A 23,959-nucleotide genomic window follows, 5' to 3' on the forward strand; every position below is an offset into this window, starting at 1 on the left:
TTACTCATGTTAATGTGATATAGGCTGGCCAGATTGTTTTGGAACGTCCAAATGAATACAGAGAAATTTAGTTTGTTAAGCTTGTATACTTTAAATGGAATAATATAGCCAGCTCTTGAATGTAGTTGAAAGAGACATAATAAAGATTAGTGTATTGAAGGGAAACCAGACTCGTTCAAGTGAGAAAAACACACACTTATTTTAGTAAAGATGACTATTAATTAATGAAAGGAATATCAAAGGAAATGGTGAATTTTCCATCACTTGCAGTTTTCAAATCCAGACAGTGTATTTCTTGAAGATGTGGTGGTATCAAACACAAATGATAGGATTCAATCTTGAAGCAACTGGATAAAGTTCAGAGGCTGGTGGTGCCACTTCATCCGGGGACATTAGTTGATTATTGATTCTGTATGGCTTTATCTACCTTTCATGTACTGTAGAGCTTCTCTCATGTTGGCAAAAATAGACAGCAGAGTGTACAAAAAATGTTCCACTGTCATTTGACACTGTCCTTCTAACAGCATACTCCTCCATCAGTTAAATTTAGTGATTATAACAGTAAATTCTTGAGTTAAAACAGACAATACTGGATGCAGAATTGCCTAAATTAGTATCACTGTCTTTGATCCTGAAGACCTGAAGCTACAGTTTTTTCACTGGGACCTTATCTCTCAGGGTTGATTCCCCCCATGGACAATATTTCCTAATTTTTCCTACAAGTAGCAGTACACAGACAGCTATCTTCAGTGTCAACTTTTTTGAACTGTGCTACAGATTTCAGTAAAGATGTCATTGCAATCTGATTGTTAAAGTGATTTGAAGCAGTGGCATCATGGGAGTGTGAAATTGCACATGAAGAAATTCAGAAGGCTGCTTTAGAGAGAAAACAGAAAAAAGTACAAAGTCTGATAGTTCAAAACGGGGATGTGACCACTCTTAGGGTAACGTCTGTAAAGGAGGCTCAGCTATGGAAGTTATGCTGATAATAATATGTTCCTGTTCCTGTCACATTTTTAAAAGTAAAGATTCCAAACAGGAATTAATAGATTGCCAAAACAGCTGTTGTGAATAATATCAGTAATGTGCATTTCTGAGCAACCTAATGCATAGCTTATTGGCATTACATCCAGCATGAGGAGCCAAACCTTGCACAGGGGTTTTACTGTTGATGTAGTTGCTTCTTAGTTTGTGCTTGTTTGGAAATGGAGCTCATTTTTCTCTGTATATGTATATGTAACTTGTTTGTGTTTGTTTTGCAGTGTAAAAAGCACCGCTTGTCAGTTGGCCACACAAACAGCTATGCTAAATCAGTTGTGAACATGGCAGATTTAGTACGTATCACTTGATTAAATTTTCATTTACCTGTGAGATAAATCATATGATTCTCCTGCCTATAGATGCAGGAGTTATCATGGCATACCTAAAAATCACATGCATGAAGATCACAAATATTCATCCAGAACCACAGCCAGCTACCTATAAATCCTTTGTCTAACATAAAGCATTAGAGGTTTTTTGTGGTTTTGAACATTTAAATATCCTGCTGGATCAATCCCTTGAGTCTGCGTTTTAAAGAGCATATGACAATTAGATATGACAGTTTTTAATACTGGATCCCTATATTGACAACCTGAAACACAAAAGACAATCTGAAATCAGACTGCACTAGAATTTCTCCAGGAAAAAGTACATTTGAGTAAAGAAGTTATAACAGGGACAGAGACATACAGGTGGATTATATAGATTGTATTTATGATGTTAAATCAGATGAGTTGCTGGCTCTTGCACCTCATCCCAGAAAAGTATTGCTGGAAAAAGAAGACTTGGATTCCCACTCTTGAAAGTATTTGGTATGGTGTATTAACCCCCATCGTTGAAAAGTTGTCCCTTTTTTTCATGATTCAGCCCGTATGACCCGAAATCCTCCTTAGAACTGTATAAAATTGAAAACTTCATAGATCACTCTTTGCATACGAGAACCCTCATGTGTCTCGGGGGTGAGCTGGATGCTATAAAAGACTAATTGATTGTAAATCTGTCAACTATTTGGAATAGTTCTGTAGTAATTTTCCAAAAGTTCCATCTCCCTTCTATGCACCTCTGCCTGTGTAGGACCTGCAAGAGGTCTTTTTTCAAGCTGAAAGAGTTGATTGAAAAATTTAGCCTAGCATGTAGATTTTACTTCATTTTCATATGTGTTTGTTGTTTTTAAGATATATGAAATAGCCTGGGAGAACCTAAAGTGTGCTAGAACAATCTAAGTAATTATGTAAAAATGCAATCCATTGCAAAAAGAGAGTAAAACTCACCGTTATTCTATTTGACATAATGTATTTGTTCGTTCTGTTAATGTACTAGATATATAAAGAACAACTTAACACCAGGATAGTATTGGTTGCCATGGAAACCTGGGCTACTGATAACAAGTTCACGATATCTGAAAACCCCTTGGTGACCCTACGTGAGTTTATGAAATATAGAAGGGATTTTATCAGAGAGAAAAGTGACGCAGTTCACCTTTTTTCGTACGTAACTTTGTGTGATGTTTTATTACTTTTTTTTGTTTGTTTCCTTGGGGGTTGCTTATCACAAGCGGCTGATGCATCTCCTTTTGTGTGTGTTATCCACAATAATTAGGAAAAAAAATGTTTCTGATGGGGTGGTGGGAAAAAGTTAACACTCAAACTGCCTGCCAGTGCTGCAAGAGGCTTCACACTCATTTTAACATCCTAAGCCTGAACTGCATGTGCTTGCATCCTGGCTTGTTCTGTGCAATTACCTACTCTGCAAGCACAGATGCCTGGAAGGTGATGTGTGGTTCCAGCTCAGGAGCTGGCTTTTTCAGCAGTAGAGCATGGACAGCCCTGTTGTATTATTTAAAAGCAGAACATTGGTTTTGAAACTAATGAAGCTTCCTGCTTGAAAAGCACTATGGCCTGATTTACATTGTTGGATGACCCTCATGCTGCAGGATTACTGAAGTGCTTCAGATTCTCAAAACAGTTTGTTCTCCTGAGAAATATGCTGTAAGAAGAAGCTGGGAGGAATGTTATTTTTCTAGAAATCTCTTAGTGGTTATGGAAATAAGGTTGATATGACACAATATATCTACAAAATATAGGGGATGTTCATGGCTGAAATTTTTGATCCCCATGAGACAGGCTAGCTGAATTGCTCTGTTGGAGTCTTTATCCCTCTCTGCAGACTTTTGTAGGAGCCTGTATGAATAGACCTAACCTAGACACCTCATTTTCCTGACTGGTGTGGTGGCAGAGTACCAAATCCCAGTGCCAACCCTCTCAGAATTTTTGCATGTGGTTAATTAATGTCATTGACTTCTGTGAAGAGAACTAGTAAGAACTACAAGTGATGCTTGCAGATTTCATTTTTTTGTGTCTCAGTTCTTCCGCTGTAAAATAGGCATTAAGTTTTCTCACACCCTTCATGTACATTCTCTGGTGATATTGAAAGGTTTGTGGACTGAAGTCTTGTTCTCCTGAATGCTTGTGGATGGGGTAGGATGAAGAGGGTCCCATTTGCTCTGTGACTTGGATTCTGGCTACCCCTGTAATGCTAATTCCAGTGCTGTCCATAGCACAGCACTCATGTTGGATTTATTAGATTTAGGCTCAGAGTGCATCTGTCCCTTGGATAAGATTGACTTCAGTTATAGGGAGCTTTCATCAGAGAGCCACTCATACAAGAGTGTGAGTTTTGCTACATCAACTTTGCCCAGTTAGGTACATGTCTTTTGAGTAGTCACCTGTGTGATGGCAGCATGGTGGCTTTTCCTACACTCTGTCTGTGGCATGTGCTGTAGTTACTTGCTGTAGTAGTATGTCAATGAACAAAAGGCTGGTAAGATTCAGGTAGTTTGGGAAAATCATCCCTTAATGCTTTCTTATATTAGGTAGTCTGAGAAGGAGAAGCAAAGATGGTGTAACTTTTCTGGAGATAATTTGTCATGTGAGGTTTATGAGTGGTTATCTGGTTTTTCTTATTTTGTTTTGCGTAGTTTGCAGCCAGCATTTGCAAATGCCAGTGTCTGATTTGAAAATCATAAGGGTAAACACTGGGATGGGTAGGTGTAAAACTCACAGGCTGAGCAGGGTAAACTTTCTTCTCTTTTTCTTCTTGTCAAAGGGGAAGTCGATTTCAGAGCAGTCGGAGTGGTATAGCCCACACTGGTGGAATCTGCTCCTTGCTTAAAGGCGGAGGTGTGAATGAGGTAGGTGGGGATACTGGGATGAGCAAAAAGTAGTGGGTATTTATCTGCACAGAATTTATCGGCACAGACACGTTCCTCAAAATATCTTCATGCTTTGCTGGTGCAGAGTTTCAATGCAGCTCTTTGGAAGGGGTCTGCCAGTGAAGAGTGGTGAGTGAATAAAGTCAGATATGGAGTCAAATTCACTTTTCAGCAGATTCTGCATTATCCTGGCATTCATACTTACAGCCAGAACAGCAAGGAAGAAACAGACTCTATCTTACCTAACTTGTCCATAAGCCAGACAGTTTTTCTCACTTGGCCAGCTGCTCTGAAGTAAGAACTGTAACACTGTGCATGTGATTTTTCCTCTTGCTGAATGAGAAAACCTTCACTTGTATCTGAGATACCTGTATCTTAACTGATTACTTTTCCTACCTTGTTAATTTCTTTCAGTTTGGAAAGCCAGACTTAATGGCAGTTACTCTAGCACAGACCTTGGCTCAAAACATTGGCATTTTCTCAGACAGAAGAAAACTTATAAGTGGTAAGTTTGTTTGCTTTTTCACTCTGTCAAGAGAAAATCTTGAAAGTTAGAGGATCTTAACAGCATATCTGATATTTATTTTTCCTCATGTTTCTCAGTATATTGGAATTATTTGATTTTTCTTTCAATAAGCCAAAGTGACTGACATATCATTAGTTTTCTTCTGTTTAAATGTTGTGATATCTCCCTGTCCATAACTTGTGGGCAGTTGTGTGGGGAAGGGAGGCAGGCAGAGAAGGGAGGGACAGCAGAGAAAAAAAGCTGCTAATATCTTGCTGTACTGGCTTGTGTTTTCAGAGCATTTATGCATTTTTGGTTTGGGTTATCGTTTGGTGAGGTTTTTTCCAAGCAAAAGTTTCCTCCATCATAGAATCATAAAACAGGGTTGGAAGCGACCTTAAGGATCATCAAGATCCAGTGTCCCACTAGACCAGGTTGCACAAGGCCTCATCCAGCCTGGCCTTAAACACTTCAGGGATGTGAACTGCTTCAGTCTGTCTTCATAGCAGAGGTGCTCCAGCCCTCTGATCCTCTTTGTGGTCCTTCTCTGGACCCTCTGCAGCAGGTTTATATCTTTCCTTTGCTGGAGGCCCCAAAGCTGTACATTTCAGGTGCAGTCTCACTAGAGCAGAGTAGAGGGACAGAATCTCGTCCCTTGCCCATTCCTCTTTTGATGTATCCCAGGATGTGGTTGGCCTGCTGGTTTTCCTCAGGCCTGCTCTCTGTCCATGATCTGCTTTGGGTCATCAGGAATAGGGTTGGGGCAAAGTTGGACTCAATGATCTTGAAGGTTTTTTCCAGCCTGAGAAATTCTATGATTCTATGATCCATTAGCCCCCCAGCCTGCATTTGTGCCTGGGGTTGCACCAACCCAGATGCAGGACCTTGCACTTCTCCATGATGAGCCTCATTGGGCTGGCATGGGCCCACCTCTCCTGCCTGTCAAGGTCCCTGATGGTAGGGTAGGTAGATGGCCTGCCTTCCCTCTAAGGTGTCAACCACACCATACAGCTTGGTATCGTCAGCAAACTTGCTGAGGATGTGCTCTATCCCACTGTCCACATCTCCAAAAAAGGTGTTAAAGAGTGCTGGTCCCAATACTGAGGATCACTACTTGTCACTTGCCTCCACTTGGGCATTGAACCATTGACCACAGCTCTCCGGGTGTGGCCATCCAACCAATGACTTATCCACCAAGTGATCTCCATCTGCCCAATCCATTTCTTGTCAGTTTGGAGACCAGGATGTCATATGGAACAGTTTCAAATGCAGTGTCATATTAGGATAATAGTAGAAGAGAAATTAAAAGTTAGAAGAAAGGTGAAAATGTTTTTTTTTTTTTAACTCTGAAAATTTGGGAATTAAGTATCATGGTACGGGAGAATATGGGGGAACTGTCTCACAATTTTCAAGTGCTGGAGGCTGTCACTGCTGTTTCCTCTAACCACTTTAAGAGAAGGAAGAAAAAAAAGAAAACAGGACTTGTTTTTGAAGCTCAGGATTTCATAGAGTTGTGGATAATTTTTAAAGAAGGTTTGTCAGTGTATGTTGATACATTTAAAAAAGATATACCAGTAAGTTATTCTTTTAAATTTGTTATAATAAATTAATATAAATTAATATGAAATGGAATTGACTCCAGTGTGTCTTCTGATAAGAAATGTATTATTTTGGACTCATAAGACTCAAGATGTAAATTCTTTTTTGTTGTTGTTGTCAGGTGAGTGTAAGTGTGAGGACACGTGGTCTGGATGCATAATGGGAGACACAGGGTAAGGCACTTCACTAGAGGAAAGTTGTGTCTATACAATGACATAAAGGTGTAAAAATGTTTGCTTTTTGTGGCTTAGCAAAATATTTCTCTGAATCACTTTTCAAAAAGTTCAGTATTAACTGTACAACATATGTAGAAAAGACTTTGAAAGAAGTGTGTGAATGAGAGAGGATTATTAAGAGGATTTTATTATGTGAGGATTTTCAGTGACTGCTGGTCTAACTCACAAAGCTCTGGGTTCAACAGACAAGCTGGGTCATTGCAGAGTAGTAGAAGCATACTTAGCTTCTTTTCTCCTGCAAGTTTGCTGTTGACTTGTGGGAACAATGACACATCCTAATTCCTGAAATACTATTATCAAATTTCTTAAGTATGTCACATTTTCAGCTTTTCTGTTGGAGCCTTTCATCTGGATCTGTCACCTTTTATCCTCCAGTTTGTACAATAATATTAGGAAAGCTGCTCCCATTGGACAGAGGTTGAGTATGCTTATATATAACATCACTGGAGAGATTTTATCTAAAGACGAGTAAATCAGAAAATATTTGCTGCTAGATTAAATTTATTCATTTGCAATGTGTATTCAGACCTTAATTCTTCCTATTACAGATGTGTCTTTTTCATCTGTATGAATTAAACGTTAACCTACTCTTAGACATAGACAGTACTTCTAAAAGTAATTTCAAATTGACTTGCAAATTTTTGCAATTGCTCTGTGATCAAAACAATTTTGAAAAAAGAAGCATATCCTATGGAAAGCTCTTTGGAAGTGTGAGTAAGTGGCTTTTTCACCTTATCTACCAAAAAACATATTAGGTAGGATTTTTCTGATTTTTCGTATGTTAAAAAGTCAATCTGAGAAGCATCACTGCATCACCAGCATCACTGGTAAAAGTGATTCCTCAGCTAATGGTCTTTTAGGTATACAAAAAAACAGCTTGTATTCACATACCTTAGTGATGAAGAATGGTGAATCCCACTTTCTCTGTTTTCTTTAGACCTAAATCATAAACACTAAGGTTGGAAAAGACCAACCATTCTTTGAAAGCCATCACTCCTGGCAATGCAGGATTATTTTGTATAGCACTTTTTCTAATATTTTTTATCCAGTTACAAGCCGATACAGGAAAGCCCTTGAGACTCTAAAATCTGCTTGAAAGATAAATACTTTCATGACTAATGGCCTAAATATGGAGATCATGTAAGTTACTTTGTTGAAATTCTTTCCCTGTGGAAAGGATCCATGCAAAGATTCTCTGCTTTGTATTGTTTTTAGGTGGTGCACTGTGCCTTAGGCTTGCACTCTGTACTGGAATGAAATTTATTTAAATTTATTCACTGGGACACATGAAACAGGGAAGCCAAAATGTTAGCTATCTTTGTAGAATGTTTTTAATAGAATAACTCTATTATATAGAAATAAAAGTGTCAGGAGAGCAATTTCATCTAAGAAGGAAATGAACTAATTATCCATTTTTGGCTCTGATAGTATGTATAGGAAGAAATGAACGAGATACTGAGATCAGGCCAGTTAGTGAAACATGTATGCCAGAATTACATGCTGTGTAATACAATTTGTGGTGTTTAGCATGAAATAAATGAGTGAAATGTTTTAGATTCACTTTCCATGAGCTCTGTGTCATTGTTGAAAATTATTTTTCACTTACTTAAATGATTTACAAATTTGATAACATAGCAGATAGTAATTCTGATTCTGAACCAGTGTGGTTTTTTATTTTTTCTAGTGTAACATTGTTTTTTTCCTCCTATTTTGAAAAAAAGAAAATATAGTATAAAAAGCACTACAGAAAATAATCCTGCCACCTTTTTCCTGTGCAGGTATTACCTTCCAAGCAAGTTCTCCAAATGTGATATTGAAGAATATCATGAATTTTTAAACAATGGAGGGGGAGCCTGCCTTTTTAATAAACCAACCAAAGTAAGCACTACTTTATTATTGAGTATTTTTTCAATTTGTAACTTAGATGAAACCAAGAAGAATGAAAATGGCAATATTGGGGAAAAAAGAACCCTTATAATTCTGATATTTCTGGTTCTCTGGAGGCTGAGGCAGAAAGGCAATTTAGGAAAAAGATTTGGTCACTGAGGTCACAGATGTAGAAGAGAAAGTCAGTTCTGGAGTGATGCACATTCCACCTAGAGTGGCTGAGAAAAAGTGGATGTTCTGATGACCACAGAATTTCAATAAATGCTAGAGTGGAGAAGAAAAGTCATCAAATCTGGATGAGTTTGGTTATTTCTCAAAGGTCTCCTTTTTATGGAAGAATGTTATTAAAAGTGGAGAGAAAGCACTGAATCCACTAATAAGATTTCTCATACTTTAAAACGCACCTGCATTTTAGAAGCTCGCTTTTACCCATCTCATTAGTTTTGAATTGATTCCATAGTGTATCTCATTTGGGTTTGTTTTAGTGATTATGTTTGTTTACACATCTGTCAATTGGAAAGAAATAATTACTCTCAGTTTAGATTGACAGGATTTATAATTTTTTTCTACTGACGTGGAAATGTGAAAGTTAGGAAGGAAGCCAGTGTGATTTAGACTCTCATGCATTGCTGTTTGGGTTGGTTTTAAGTTTTTGCCAACAGATGTCTGCCTGGTTCACAAGGCTGTCAAAGGCATCTGTTTCCAGCAAAGGTGGTGAAACACAAACTTACTTTTTCTTTTCAAAAAATATGACATAAGGGAAAACTGATAGGACAAGGTGCAGTGTTTGACATTGCTCCACTGTAAGATCAGCTGTGATCCTGAAATTATATCAGTGACTTGTGGGGCAGATTGAGCATATGCTCATTTTCAAATGAATGGATGAGTTATATGGCTTTTGGGGAAAAGTTATCCAATTTGATTTTAATGTTTTCTTTCATATTTAGCTGTCCCTATGTACTGCAGCAAACTGTCCCGATTTTTTAAGGCAGGACCCTCTGTTAATCCTGTCTACTTTTCTGTATTGTGCAGCACACTGAGAGATATTAAAGAAGATGTCTGGAAAAATATGTAGGAAACAGTTTTAACAACTCTTTAATAATTCTAAAAGATAATTGCTTGCTTACATTTAATTTAACATTCTACATACTCATTTCATGCTGCAGTCACATTTCCTTTTCAATAGGGGCATCTAATAATAGCACATAAGCCTCAGGCTGGTTTGTGGCACAGTGAAGTATGGAGGATGATGCTCCATCCTGTGGACTAGTGGCAGAAAGGCAGCTCCAGGAGCCATGTACTTGTGCAGGTGGCTCATAAGCAGACTGGCTTCTAGAATGATCCTAGTTTAATTGGAGAAGTTGGAGGACAATTTGCCAAGTCCTAGTGTTGGTGACATCCTTATATGCCTTCTTATTTATGTAATGAAAGTATTTGTATGTTTTGTTATACTCAAGGAAAAAAATAATTAATTTGTGAAAAATTGCCTCTAGAAATCTAAGGAAAACAGAAACAATGAAGCTGCAAAGAACAGGGTATAGGTATCCATTATAAGTTAATATAGCATGGGTCCTGTGTGAAAAATGGTAAAATAATTTTGCCTCAGGGAAACAAAATTATTAATTCAAATACACAGATTTAGAAGTTTTATGTTACAGTTTAGTGGGGTGGCTGAAGGGAAAGAAAGGAAGCCTCACCAGCTATACTTCCATCTGCTGCTGACACATACTTAGGGAAAACTACTAAAAGCACCCAACTTGGGTTGAGAAAAGGTGAGAGAAAAAAAATGTAACTGCAACAAAAATTGACAAAGAAACATCCCCTTTCCTCTCACTGCATTTCTGAGCCATGAGGTCCCAAAGGGACTATATGACTACTCCTTCAGAAGGTATGATGGAGACATCAACTGGGGACACAGCCCTCTTCGCTCTGATCTCTGCGATGATAATGAAAATACCGGATTGCTTTAAATTTGTTCTTTTATTGTCGTACCTTGTGCTTTCAATTGTGGTTTCTGCTCAAACTGAATCTTCTGTAAAAATGTCAGTCTTACACCAAAGACACAATGTGACTCTTCGGTATCACTGAATTAATTCACACATTGTTCCTTCTGTCACATTGGTTGTGTTTGTACTTCTAGTCTGCTTCTTCCTGAGTTGTGGAGTACTGCATATTGGTTAATGAATTTAGAATGCTAGCTTAAAAAGCATGTTGTACAGAATAAATATGGCAATGATTCCCTTAGGAGGGCATCCTCTTTGATTTCTCATTTTGCCCTGCAGCTTCTGGATCCTCCAGAATGTGGCAATGGCTTTGTGGAAGATGGGGAAGAGTGTGACTGTGGGACAATAGCGGTAAGCCTGGTGTGCTTTAACTTAGCAACTGGATTCTCCAGGATGTGGTGCTGGCCATCAGTGCTGTTAACATTAAGAGGAGGAAGTCAGACAATGTTAAGGTCCTGTGGCGAGGGATTATTAATTTTTTACCTTTTTCCATCATGTTTAACACAATATGTGCTAGCTTCTTTATCGTATCACCACATAAATTCTGAAGAATAGTAGTAGCTATAGCTACTTGTGCAGAATCAAACCTAAAAAATGTTGAAGAAAGTATTTTCCTTGAAGGGAACATGACTCTGGTGAGTGCTAAATTGTCAGTATGTAATGATTAACACTATGAAGTTAGGAAAATTGCAATGCATAGCATAGCAATGTTCAGGTAGCATACTAAGATGAGAAGTACTATGAGAGCTTGGGTCTCATCTGCTTTTCCTGTTTGTTCTCTTATAATTGTGTATTTCTCAGGAGTGTGCCAACGAAGGAGGAGAGTGCTGCAATATGTGCACCCTGACAGCAGGCTCCCAGTGCAGCAATGGGCTTTGCTGTCGGAAGTGCCGGGTAAGAGCAGCGACTCTCACTGCATTGTCCTGACAGTAATTCATCCAGGTGGCTACAAGCACCAGAACACATCTTTTTCCTTGCAAAGCTTGTGTTTCTGAAATTTTTCCTTTTAAAATTGGCTGAAAACTGGTTTGTTTGGGGCTATTCTCTGTCTTTCAGTCTGGATTTCTTGGGGCAGTGAATGTGATTAAATGCAGAGGTGAATTAAAGCCTTCCAGTTTCGGAGAAGTTTGAATCAGGCTGAAGTTTCAGGGGGTTTCATTACATATCCTTGTTTAAACATGCACATTTTTACCCTTGTTTGGCTCCCAGTGCCTTACATGTTGCTCTGGATTTGTCTCACGAGACTGAATGGGAAAATTGTACTCAAAGAGAAGGCTAAAGAAAAACATAAAAAAACCCTGCAGCTAGTAGAATTGTTCAGAACTGTTAATCTAAAAGACAGCTGACCTCAGTTTTAGTTCAGTCTGCCCATTTCTCCTTATGTTTGGAGTGACTGAAATCCTGTCGAGTAAAGGGAACTAAGGTTAACTGTCAGGTATTCTTCCTGATACATCAGTAAATAGTAAAAGGATGTTTAGCCAGATCTTGGCTATAAAGGAGCCCAGCTAAATATAACAGGTTTTTATACTCCTTTAGTAATAATGATAATTATTATTAATGTTGTTAAAAAATGTGGTGTACTATGTGTGATATTTTTATCTTCATCTTTGGGCATCTGATGGTTTCATTTCCTTAGGAGAAGCATTAGTAATTATGGTGGTCCACATTCTTAACTTCGTGCTAATGTTTAACTAATGTTAAAAAAACAAAAAGCACAGATATTATCCTGGAACAGATCAGATTTCCCTTAGCACACTGAGGTTTGGGTTTTTTACTATAGTATAAAATATTAGCAGATTGCCAGCGTGGGTGAATTTTTGTTCAAGTATCCATGTCACATAGGCATCATATTAAAAGCTGTTTGAAAGAAATTAAGCTTCTGTGTACCTTCATTATTTTTGCAAATGAGACAAGGATTTATCTAAATACAGGATGGTGAGGATGAGCCAATGCAGAGAAAGGCAGAATTTTGCAAATCACATGTCCCTGTGAGGTGCTAACCAGGACATCTCAAAAGACATATATAACAGTTCCCAAACTTGGGTTACCTTCCCCTGTAATACCCTCTCTAAAAGCAGGAGTTCATGAAGCAGAAATTGCAAGCAAAGCATGGTGAGTGTGTATCCCAGCATCTGTAGTGTTTCTGACAACTTTCCTGTCTATCTGCATTTTTCCAGAGACTTGGTAGGAAGGATAAGCTGAAGTCTGAGAAAGTACCAGATTCTAGCTCTTCTGCTGACGTGTGCCCATTCACACCAGCTGTGGAATTAGCAGTTATCCCCTCCAAAACTATGTGCACACAGAGCCAGAAAAAAGTCTTAGAGCTGCAAAATGAATGGTGCATCACTGACTTAGCCTTTCAGAGAAAATAAAGGGTCTGTAATAACAATTGCTGGTAATGGGATGTCTTCTGGCTTTTACAGGTCTTGAGAGCACACAAGTCTTTAACCAAAATGCCTGTGTTAGGCCACTGTTGAATTTTGTGTTATTAAATATCTGGACACTTAGAAAATGGTGTCAAATGATGTGGAATTTGGTACTTTTAAGTAGTTTCTGTTCTACAGTGAAGCATTGTAATAACCATAGTGGTAATTCCTGGAGCTTTGCAGTGCTCTTTATCCCTAGAAAGAAGATCAGGATCACTCTGTGTGTTTTATAAAGAGTAAAATAGTTACAAAAAGGCCCAATGTCCTGATCAAGAAAACAAATAAGCCAATATTGCAAGGTACTTTCTGTACTTATTTAATAAATGCCGGGGATCTTGTGTCCTAGGAGAGCGCTTGTCCTGCTCAGCACCATTCTCAATGCACTCATGAAGGGGGCGGCTCAGAGAGTGGTACCACGCATGCCAATAAATGGCTATTGGCTTGGCAAGTGTGGTGTCCACGTCAGGAAGAGGAAAGTTTTCTCAGTCAGCACATTAAAATTTTCAATTTTTTATTTTAGCTTAACTTTTTAAGAAGGCATTGTATTTAAGGTCTGGCATGAAGAAATCAAGACATTAATTTTCTGTCCTTTTTTTCCCCAGTTTGAACCTAAAGGAGTTTTGTGCCGAGAAGCCGTGAATGATTGTGACATTGCAGAGAACTGCACAGGAAATTCCAGTCAGGTGATTTTATATTATTTTTATATTATATAAACGATAAAAAAATCTACCTGTAGTCTCTCAGTCACTATGAATCTATGAATGTTACCATTTTGCATAGTAAGTTGTATAAAAATTGTATTAAACATGCTGATACTTAAAAAGCAGTTTGATACTGAAATGATTTTCTATGGTAAATTATTTTCTCTTTCTATAGTGTTCTCCCAATATTCATAAAATGGATGGATATTCATGTGATAACAAGCAGGTAATCAGCATGTTAATTTTTTCTGCTTATATAGATTAGATTTTTTTTTGTAGATTTTGGTTTAAGATCTGTGGAATTCACCTGGGACAGTTCTTCTGACAGTCCTCAGTTTTAGGTACTAGTTATATTTTATTGCTAAGCATTTAAACAAACAGAAAGTAGAATCACGTAATACTTGGTTCAATGGAAAGCATTTAACAAATCTATAAAATATTTGAAAAAAAGAAATTGTTTGAAACTCTTTTTGTTTTTTTTTCTAGGGTATATGTTTTGGAGGAAGATGTAAAACCAGGGACCGACAGTGTAAATATATCTGGGGTGAAAGTGAGTCAGTTACTGTTTCTAGGTTGGTTGCCATTTGTGTTGAAAGATTATCTTAGCTGAGAAAAATGATGGAAGAGACATATTCAAACCATTAAAAGCAGCTAGGGCTGTCCCTCCCCCTCTTTCCTCCTCATTTTTTTTTTCCATCCTCTTTTCCAGCTTTTTTTTCCAGTTTTGGTTAACTTACTGGTGATCATTCTGAAGTCTTAGCTTTAGCTTCTCATTAATAACGACCTAGGGAGCCTATACTCCTGTTTAGTGATTTATTTCACTTTTTTCTGGACATTTTGCACCAATAAACTCCAGTCAATCTTAACAGAACCCTAAACAGTCTTGTGGTACCAATTTTTCATTGAGAACACTGTTCAGAGTTTCACAGGCCATCATTCAGATCATGCAGTTCACAGATTTGGAAGCTCTGCTTGCTTTGATTGCTCATTGCCATTTCCCAGGACCTGGCTTTTCATAGTCTTCACCATCTTAAAAGATATTTGTTTCTGTTTTTAGAGGTGACAGCTGCTGACAGGTACTGCTATGAGAAGCTGAACATTGAAGGGACTGAGAAGGGAAACTGTGGAAGAGACAGGGACTCTTGGATACAGTGCAATAAACAGTAAGTTGATTCCTTTAGAAAACAACTGGTATGATATGTTTATCCCTGATCTATTTCTTTAGCTGGCATGAAGAGGCTCAAAAAGTCTCTGTACAGAGCAGACTTCTCTTGGCTTTCTGCAGATTTAGTGCAGGAAATTCTCGAGGGAGAGGAGTGTCAACAGGAGATGATCTCTGTCAAGCACCATCTGAACTAGAAGTGGTGCTGGTATTCTTGGTGAGGCTGAGCAGTGCAGAGGAGAGCAGCCTGTGGGCCTGTGGTTTCATGTCTCACCTTTTATGCTGTGCAGTTGCACTGCTATGTTCAGTTTTCGTTGTAGCCCTCTGCATGTTTTCCTGCAAGTGGCTGTCTAAACCATTGTTCCACATTCTGTATTTATGAAGTTGATTGTTTCTTCCTATTTTCTGAACCTTTTGACGAGTTCTCCATTCTGTCAGTGATTGAATTCTAGTCCTGCCTGAAGGTGGAATAATGGCATTTCTGACCTTTCTGTGCAGATTTGATAAACTTACTTTTGTTCTGTTATAAATTCATGAATAAAAATTAAGTAATATGGGAGAGGCCAGACAGTGCACAAGTCTCTACATCAGTTATGAAGTTCCTTCAACAGCTGAGCTGAACTTGGTGTCTCTAATTCCCTTACATATGTGTTGTAGAAGAGTTTGTCTAAACCCAGTATCTACTGCTTCTCCTTGAAAGCTTCCTGCTTCCTACTCAGAGCATTTTTGATAATACATCTTAAAAAAGACTCTTTTCCCTGTCTGAGCTCCAAGGAGAATAATCTTCATTGGAAACAAGACATTATTTATGGGAGTTACTGTCAGTGGGTGAAAGGGAAGAAGTAGCAACCATGTTACAACACAAGTGAAGAAAAACTCACTTCTTTGATAGTTCATTTTCACAGAATTTTCTTTTCAGTATCTGTTTATTCTCTCAATGCAGGGATGTGCTTTGTGGATACCTTCTGTGCTCCAATATATCCAGTGTGCCCAGACTTGGAGAACTTGATGGTGAAATCACATCCTCAATCTTGCATTTTGGAAGAGTCTACAATTGCAGGTAACTGGAAATCCTGATAACAGAACAGAGACAGTCAATATCTGTCTTGCATGGAAAAGCAGCTTTCTCATTCCAAAGTGTAGAACACCTGTTTCCATTAAAATATTTTTCCTGTTAACCCATAAACTATTATTGCTTAACCTGTGTTAAGCTTCAGGATCTTGACTGCATGTGGGGAGCACAGATGTTTTGCAGTCCTCTGGGTTGTAGTTAATTTTGCCTATAGAGTCATAATGCTCTTCTCTGGCCTCTTGATTTTACATTCTTTAGTCTTCGTGAAGTACTTAATGTACTCACAATACTTAGACATATGCCTGCACTGTGAAAGCTCACTGGCAGCTTAATACATTGCCATATGTTAGCTGAATCCCAATTATAGACCTGGTGTGTTCACATAGCTTCACACAACTGTAAGATGGAACAAAGTCTTACACAGTCAAACACAATCTTTTATCCAACACCAGCTCTTATACAGGAAAAATGGTGTTTTGACCATTATATTTGTTTGATGGAGCTATACTGCATTTCGGCTTGTTTTGCGTTAGGGCCAGTGATGAATAAGCCAGTGCGTACTCTTTCCTGGTCCTGGGTGTCATACAACACAGACAGAAAAACAGGCAGCAGCCTGGAGCCCACTTTCTCAAGCAGCCCATCTAGTCACAGCACAGGTCCCTAGGGTCCTCTTGGTTGTCTTGCAGTGGTGGCCACGTGAAGCTCGACGAGGAGACTGACCTGGGCTATGTGGAGAATGGGACCCCGTGTGGGCCCAGCATGGTGTGCCTGGATCATCGCTGCCTCCCCATCGAGGCCTTCAACTTCAGCACCTGTCCCAGCACCACAGACAGCCAAATCTGTTCAGGACATGGTGTATGTTCTTGTATTCTTGATCCTTTTTTATGTTTTTGCTGAGTAGCTGTGGTTGTGTAGTGTACTAGCCAGACCTTTCAGGAAGCCAGCAGTGTGATTCTAGGAGTGTTTATACTGGAGTAGCTTTTGAAAAGGAAAGGGGGAGGAGGCACATAAATAATCATAATGCATACCAGTCAAGACATCTTAAACAATGTGTCACAGTAAGTACATATTAGTTTTGCAAAAAATTTATCTGTCAGTTCCTTTGCTATCTCTTGATAGCTATCCTGGCTAATTTAGTATTTTCTCAGGCAACATATTGGAGAATATATGTTCAAGGACAGAGAAGCTGGAGTCTATGTTCTTCCAGACGCTCTTTTAATTCTCTCTTTCTTATGTCAACAGACAAGAAGTTTCATAAACTTGTTGATTTTGTTGGCTTAAAGTCACTTTGGTCTAGAGAAGAGGTCACTCACTGAGCTGGCTTTTGGCTAGTGGCAGCTTTTGGCTCAGTGCACAGCCTATGGCTTTCCTGTGACCCTTGGTGAGACTTATAGTCCCTCACACAATTTGAAACAGTGTCCAGGTCCCTGTGGCCAAGCTGAGATCAAAGCAATTGTTCCCTCATAATATTCTTTGTCTTCTATACTGCATCAAAACTCCCTTTTTTGTCTGAAATTAACCACTTCATCATACTTTGAAAAAAATAAAATCATTGAAGTTCACAGTTTATATGTCAATTATAAATGGCTCTTTTAAATATATGACATTAAAACACATTAAGGTACTTAATACATATTACATATATTTCTATATAAAGTATAACAGTACATCTAATACATGTATACCAAACATATACATTAAAAAATTACTATATATTAAAAATGTTTTGCAAAATTTTGCAGGCAGTCAGAATCAGTTCTGTATGACTGTACCTGTGCTGTGGGTATTAATTATGGGAATAAAATAATTTTGTGATTTTATTCTGAGCTACACTTTTGGCTGCAGGTTTGTAGCAATGAAATAAAGTGTGTTTGTGACCGATTCTGGGGAGGAGATGACTGCAGTTCTCGCATCAAAGATGATATGTTTTTTGATAAAGATGCCATCAATAAAGGTACTCTGTTACAATTTTTACCAATAACTGGAAAAGCTTGGATTTGAGGAAGGTTCATTAAACAAAACTAGATCTCCTTCTCTCTCAGTTAGCACACAACACGATTGCCATTAGGAGACAGACTCCCTCTGCTCCTCCCACAGCAGAAGCATTCAGTGGCTGTGAAAGAGGTCTTAGACCTGGGGCTGGATGTGCACGGTGATGCTCACAAGCGCTCAGTAAACCTCTCAGTACTGGTACCAGTGTATCTGGTTGTACCTTGCTTGTCTGAGTCACTTGAATCGCCTTATGATGTATATTGATAGGATTAGGAGAAGCAAGAGGTTTTAATATCTAGGTAGAAAGATAACCTTGCTTAACTGGTTTTATATGTAGAGTCTATTTTTATTACATGGCCAATATGCAGAATGTTGGCACACAAATTTTAGGCTTTTACATTTCTTGAGTTGAACGTTTTCATTCACCTTTAGGCTTGCATGCAAGAGAAGGATACATTGTGGAAAAATGAGAGTGTAAATGTTTTTCATTCTAAAACCATGTGGGGGGACAGTTTTACAATTTCTAGAATGTCACAGCTTTCCCATGTAGCAGGTGTTAAGGGAAATGGACATAGAGGGCAAAGCTTGATTTACGAATGATCTTTTTATGTCCATGCTGTACTTCAAGATTGTTGCAATTAATTGGCATAGTACAAGTTGTCTAAGATTTTTGAAAGATGGTATTCTTACCGGTTTTGTATGTATTTGTCCTAAGATGCTGTGTATTTTTCCTCTTTCTTGTGTTTCCAGGTGTTGTTAGCACAAATATAATAATAGGGGCTATTGCTGGCACCATTTTAGTGTTGGCTATCGTTTTAGGAATAACTGGCTGGGGTTACAAGTAAGTAACTGTGTTCTTCTTAATACAGTTAAGACTACATTTATTTCATCTGATAGCTGATTATGCTATAAAAAGAACAATCCAAACATAATAAAAAAAAATCTTAATTGGATTGTATTTATAAAGCAAAATTTTTATAGCATTAGCTTTTTTTCAAACAATTCTGATGTGTTTGTGATTTTAGAGAGCTTGATCCAGGTTTGAAATTGACTTCCTATTTAGTTATTTCTTTTCTCTGGATGATCAGACTATGATTTTACTGTATCTGACAAAGGAAATACAGCAATACATTTTGATTCAGTTATAAATCTTCCTAATGGCAAATTAAATTAACAAGATTAGCCTTCAGTCAGTCTGTAAAGAATTTAACCTTAGGCTTCCTTAAACAGATGTTTGTATTCAGTCAGCTTAACCAGAAATTAATCCAGGTGTATTTTTGGTGAGAGAGATATGGAATTTGCATATAAGGTGCAAATTCCCTTCTCTCACGGAACTGTCAGTGTTCCACTCACAGAAGGGCAAAATGGATTATTTGAGCCTGACCAATGTTTTACAGTTTCTATCCTATTGTGAGTTTCTTCTAAAAACCGGAGGGTTTTAGGTTTTTTGAGTGTATTAATAGAAGAGTCAAGGTATTTACTTGGTCACCTGTGTTTGGGTGAGACTGGCTTTTGAAGTCCTTCCTCCAAAGGTCCTCAGTGTGCTTGGAGAGAAGGGCAGGTTCAGGTTCAGCTGCACTCAGTGCTGTAGTGGGGCACTGGTACATCCCCTGCTGGTTTGCTAAATTGAGGTAGACTGATGTCAGCTCAAAAACATGTAACAAAAGAAATATGTGGGGAAAAGTAGGAAGATTAGGATAGTAAAAAGGTAGGTATATCACCTTTAGCTTTGGGTAGTATCTGAAAACTGAACTTGTATTTTGAGTAGAACTCCAAAAGTTAAGGGCTCACTTTGGGATCACATCAAGCCAGTGGGATAATTTTCTGGAGGTGGGGAGTAAGAGTGCACCTCTCACTAGCAGCTTCACTTAAACCATCATGAACTGTACCTCCAACTCAGCCCTGACTTCAGCCATCAACATAAGTGTATTTGCCTTGTTTATTCTGATCTAATGTGTTTATGAGTATGTTTATTTCAGAAGTGTTTTCTGTAGAAATATTTTGAGAAAAGTTTTCAATCTGCATACATTGTGTTTCTCTTTACGTTGTTTTTTCTCTTATTGGCCATGTATACCTGCATACTGATAACTCACTCTTCTTTCTTTCTCTTATCTTTGTATGGAAAGAAACTACAGAAGACAGAGGTATGTGATAAAAGGAACTGAATATCTCTTAGAAAGCTCTGAAAATAGCTTTTCTTCTCTCTTGCTTGTGTACATGCTATAAAGAAAATATAGTGATCACTGTATTTTCTGTAAAGAAAATACAATGATGAATTCTCATATTTTAAAGAATATTTGCTTGAATATATGAATTTGGTGTCTATTCTATGAATGCATTGCTTGAAATCCTCATTTCACTGGACTCAGTAGCAAAAATAACATTGATTTCTGAGATAGACTATATTAATTTAGGAAAACAGGAGAATATTTCTAATAAGAGAAATTGAAAAATCTGCTATTAGAGGTGGAAGTGTTCTTGGAAGGCTGGGTATTGAATAATTAATATTAACATGATGTTCAGGAGCCTTTTGAGACAAATTCATTCCTGGAGATTCTTTGCAGTTAAAAATGCAATGCAGTTAAATGGCTGTGTGAATGAAGGGCCCATTCTTTTCCACCAGCCTGCTGGATTGTTTTGTAGCTAAAGCATGGTACTGTCATCAGTACAGAGCTGACCTTTAACCCTTTCAAGCTTGTGGCCAAAATCCAGAGTTCCTTATAAGTGGGGTTTGGCTCCTGAAAGGCCACCTCCCTTTGATCAGGCATCTGCCTGCCAACAGATCTTCTGGGAAGGAGCTGGCTCCTTCCTCTCCTCATCCCCCATAGATAAAAATAGTTTCTCGGATTTCCCTGGTTTTGGCCCATATCACTGCCTCCTTGTCCAAGCTGCTGCTTTGTTTGTTGCCACTGCCCGTTGTGCTTGTTCTCCATGTCCACTGCCTGTGTGGTGCTTTCTCTGCCAGGCTCAAAAAAACCCCAACAACAACCTGCCAAGAGCTGGGTGCATACTGCAATGTCAGATAGGTGGCTGGAGCAGTAATGGGAAAAAGGCAAAGCAGTTGAAGTCGAGCCCTACAGCGAGGTGGGTAGGTGGGAAATGTTACCCTGCACAAGGAAGGCAGAATTTAGGGGGTTTGTGCTCCTGAGTGGCATTTGATGTATCTATAAGCTCAGACTAACATGGCCATCAAGTCACTCTAATGTGAGTGTATCAGTGTTGGCTGAGGGCAGAGCAGCCAAAGTCTCAAAATACTGAAAAAGTCTTTCCCATGCATATTTGCATTGGAATATTAGAGAATCTAACTTTTTCAAATTCCTTCATCTCCAGAAATGAGTATATGGACAGAAATGTGTGAGTATTCAGTCAGTCTGCATCCGTGTCTGAGGGCATGGGCAGAGTGGAAACCAGCATAAACTGAGGCTTTCGGAAGTGGTGGAGGGCTCCATAATTTTAAAGCAGATACTTAGCAACTAAATCTCCTTCATGCAGAAAATGGACTTCTGCAGTAGAATAATTTTGGATTTGTACAAGGACTGATTCATAAATGGAAAAAACCAGACATTTGTCAGTGTCGAGAGTGTCCTTCTATTTTTAATTGTTTATGATTGCTTCTTAAATAAGCATGAAGACAAGCCATTGAGGTAATTTTGGGCATGACATAAGGAATGATATTTGGTAGTATTAAGCAACTGAAATGAGTAAACTAAAAGCAATAAAAAGAGAAAATTAGAAAGAATTAGACAAGCTGGGATTGTGTCACTTAGAGGAAACAGCTACATGGGAGGACTTATTTCTGACAGAGAACTATGAGGGCAGTTTGCTGAAGCAAGCCTGGAGAGCAGGGCTGCCGCACTGAGTCAGCTCCCAACAGATACTGGCCAGGGAATGGGGCAAGAACTGAGACTTGAGAGATGCTAGAATAAATAATATGGAAGTACTGTGTTCCATTGATGATTTATGTGCCATATAATTATATATTTTTAGTACTTTAGGAGCATTAGAAGTTCAGACGTAAAGAGAGCCCAGTGCAGGTCTGTAGCTGGACACAATCTGAATGTGAATCAACCTTCTCATTAATGCACATCTTAATCAGGGCAGTCTGAAGCAAAAAAGGGCTTGGGAAGTGCAAGGCTGAACAGATAAGTTTCTGGTATGATGATATAGCCAAATAGTAAAGTAGCTACTAGTACTAGGGAGGATTTTTCAACTTGATGGAACTGTAATTGGAATATTTGCATGGCAGTTTTTCTGGTGGCAATGAATTCACCATCTGCAAAAAAAGTCACATAATTAGGGCTTTGTAATGTGTAGTTTTGTCCACCAGAGCTGAACTTCTAGTGCTGGCAAAGGACAAACTTGTCAGGTGTGTGTGGCATTTTGTATGCCTTGGCAGATTGAGTCTACTGCAGTAACTGGAAGTAGCTGAGAACCTCTGGCATTAGTTCCTCTGTGAAAGAAAACAGTTAATAAACTGTTGTGATGGAGCTGACACAAGGCTTTTCTCCTCTTGAGGTTTAAACAACTCTGTAGGTTGTTGTGTTGCTATTCTTGAATTCAGTGATCATCACCAAAAGTAAATGGGAAGCATCTGCTTTAGAAGGATAAAAGCATTCACTTTTCCTGAACTCCTTTTTTGTTGCAGGCATGCATTCTGCCATACTTGTACTGCACCTGGGAATGATTTTTGCAACCAGCACAATGAGCCATTTGAAATGTCTGAATTTGGTTATCCAGTGTCTCAAGAACTCCAAACTATTCACTTTGAAAATTGTGATCAGAGTTTATCAGTGAAATACTCCTTGTTTTCCCATACCAAAACTACATAATCCACTTATCTGCCCATTTCAGAAGCACGTGGGACTTTCCTCTCAGATGGTTGAATTATTTATTGAATCATTGTAGGCTTATTGTGTGTGGTTAGCAGGTTTCCTCAAGGATTGCTATCCTTGCCTCTTTCTTTTAAACTAATATCTGTGCATGTTCATGTGTGTGCTGGTGCCTGTCACGTTCTCTGACTCTACCATGTTTATTATACTTTAGACAAATACCCCAGGGAGATTATGTTAAAAAGCCTGGAGAGGCCGACTCTTTTTATAGCGACATGCCTCCTGGAGTCAGCACAAACTCTGCATCTAGTTCTAAGAAGAGGTCTGCTTTTCTGTCGCATTTTCAGATTTCTACCTGTTCCATCACCCATTATTCCATTAGTCAGAACATTTCATTGTTTTGCAGCAGGTTTGATTCTTTCTTCTTTCTTTGTGAAGTGTTTGAAATAACATCCTTTGTACTTTGATTACTGATTTTTCTCACAAGCGCTGAGTTGCTAATTAGTACAATTTGGCCAGAAAAAACATGTTTTCCATTGTAAGCCCATTTTCAGTTAATCAAATTTTATCATCTCCCTGCTTAGGGATTGTTTTCAAGTAGACTGTAATAATAATTGCTGACTCAAAAAAAATTAACCATAATTTAAAAAATCATGGTCATGTAATCAAAGAAAAGGAACACTGTCTTGCTTCAGTAATACTTATAAACATAATCTGTTCAATATAAATGTTATTTTTATATGTTTGTTTGTCAGTGTCTGGATAATATTCTTGCTGTCTCACAAAGTTGATGATGCTTGCATTTTATTCTGCTTGCTAGACTAGTATATTAGATGGTCACCAAGTGTTATCATAGAAAATAATTCTATGAAGACTTTCTGTAGTTTTGTGCTTGCTATTATGAGTAATCAGGGAGGGCATTAGGTTTTTCTCTTAGTGAAATTTCACTAAGCCTGTTATTGTTCCTGTTACTTTAAAAAGCCCACAGTATTTTAAAACAGAAAATTCAGTGAAAAGCTTTGGAGTAATTTGTAAATTCCTAAGGTCAATAGGTCATGATGGTTACCACCCCTCTTCAGTTAGAGATCCTTTAATAATAAAAATCTTCAGCTAGCACTTTAAAATAATTTATGAGAAGCACAATGCTCAAGGGGCTGTTGACACTCCTGCTATGTAAGAAAACTGCAATTGTCAGTTCTGGTAGTGCTGAGCAGTCTATAACTGTACAGTTGATGAAACCGTTCCCTTTTTTATAATTTAAAAGAAAATAAAGAGAATTGTGTAGAAGGGATAAA

The 23,959-nt window shown here is 38.3% G+C and overlaps 1 protein-coding gene across 10 annotated transcripts in view; it reads left to right on the forward strand.

Annotated features, from left to right (window-relative positions):
• Positions 1 to 23,959, forward strand: part of ADAM22 (ADAM metallopeptidase domain 22) — a 125,200-nt gene that overhangs the window by 81,270 nt on the left and 19,971 nt on the right. For 4 of the 10 annotated variants that reach the window (XM_071735180.1, XM_071735176.1, XM_071735179.1 and 1 more), the window contains exons 10-26: positions 1,263 to 1,334; positions 2,362 to 2,528; positions 4,147 to 4,231; positions 4,667 to 4,757; positions 6,478 to 6,529; positions 8,371 to 8,470; positions 10,762 to 10,833; positions 11,284 to 11,376; positions 13,511 to 13,591; positions 13,785 to 13,835; positions 14,096 to 14,159; positions 14,667 to 14,772; positions 15,715 to 15,831; positions 16,530 to 16,698; positions 17,689 to 17,797; positions 18,586 to 18,676; positions 19,962 to 19,979. In XM_071735180.1, coding sequence (XP_071591281.1) covers positions 1,263 to 1,334; positions 2,362 to 2,528; positions 4,147 to 4,231; positions 4,667 to 4,757; positions 6,478 to 6,529; positions 8,371 to 8,470; positions 10,762 to 10,833; positions 11,284 to 11,376; positions 13,511 to 13,591; positions 13,785 to 13,835; positions 14,096 to 14,159; positions 14,667 to 14,772; positions 15,715 to 15,831; positions 16,530 to 16,698; positions 17,689 to 17,797; positions 18,586 to 18,676; positions 19,962 to 19,979 — 1,538 coding nt within the window. Of the gene's footprint in view, positions 1 to 1,262; positions 1,335 to 2,361; positions 2,529 to 4,146; positions 4,232 to 4,666; positions 4,758 to 6,477; positions 6,530 to 8,370; positions 8,471 to 10,761; positions 10,834 to 11,283; positions 11,377 to 13,510; positions 13,592 to 13,784; positions 13,836 to 14,095; positions 14,160 to 14,666; positions 14,773 to 15,714; positions 15,832 to 16,529; positions 16,699 to 17,688; positions 17,798 to 18,585; positions 18,677 to 19,961; positions 19,980 to 22,878; positions 23,074 to 23,959 lie in introns of all 10 variants that reach the window. The other 6 variants (XM_071735178.1, XM_071735174.1, XM_071735172.1 and 3 more) reach the window with 2 other exon arrangements.

Source organism: Heliangelus exortis, chromosome 2 (genome assembly GCF_036169615.1).
Source record: "Heliangelus exortis chromosome 2, bHelExo1.hap1, whole genome shotgun sequence".
Taxonomy (NCBI): Eukaryota; Metazoa; Chordata; class Aves; order Apodiformes; family Trochilidae; genus Heliangelus; species Heliangelus exortis.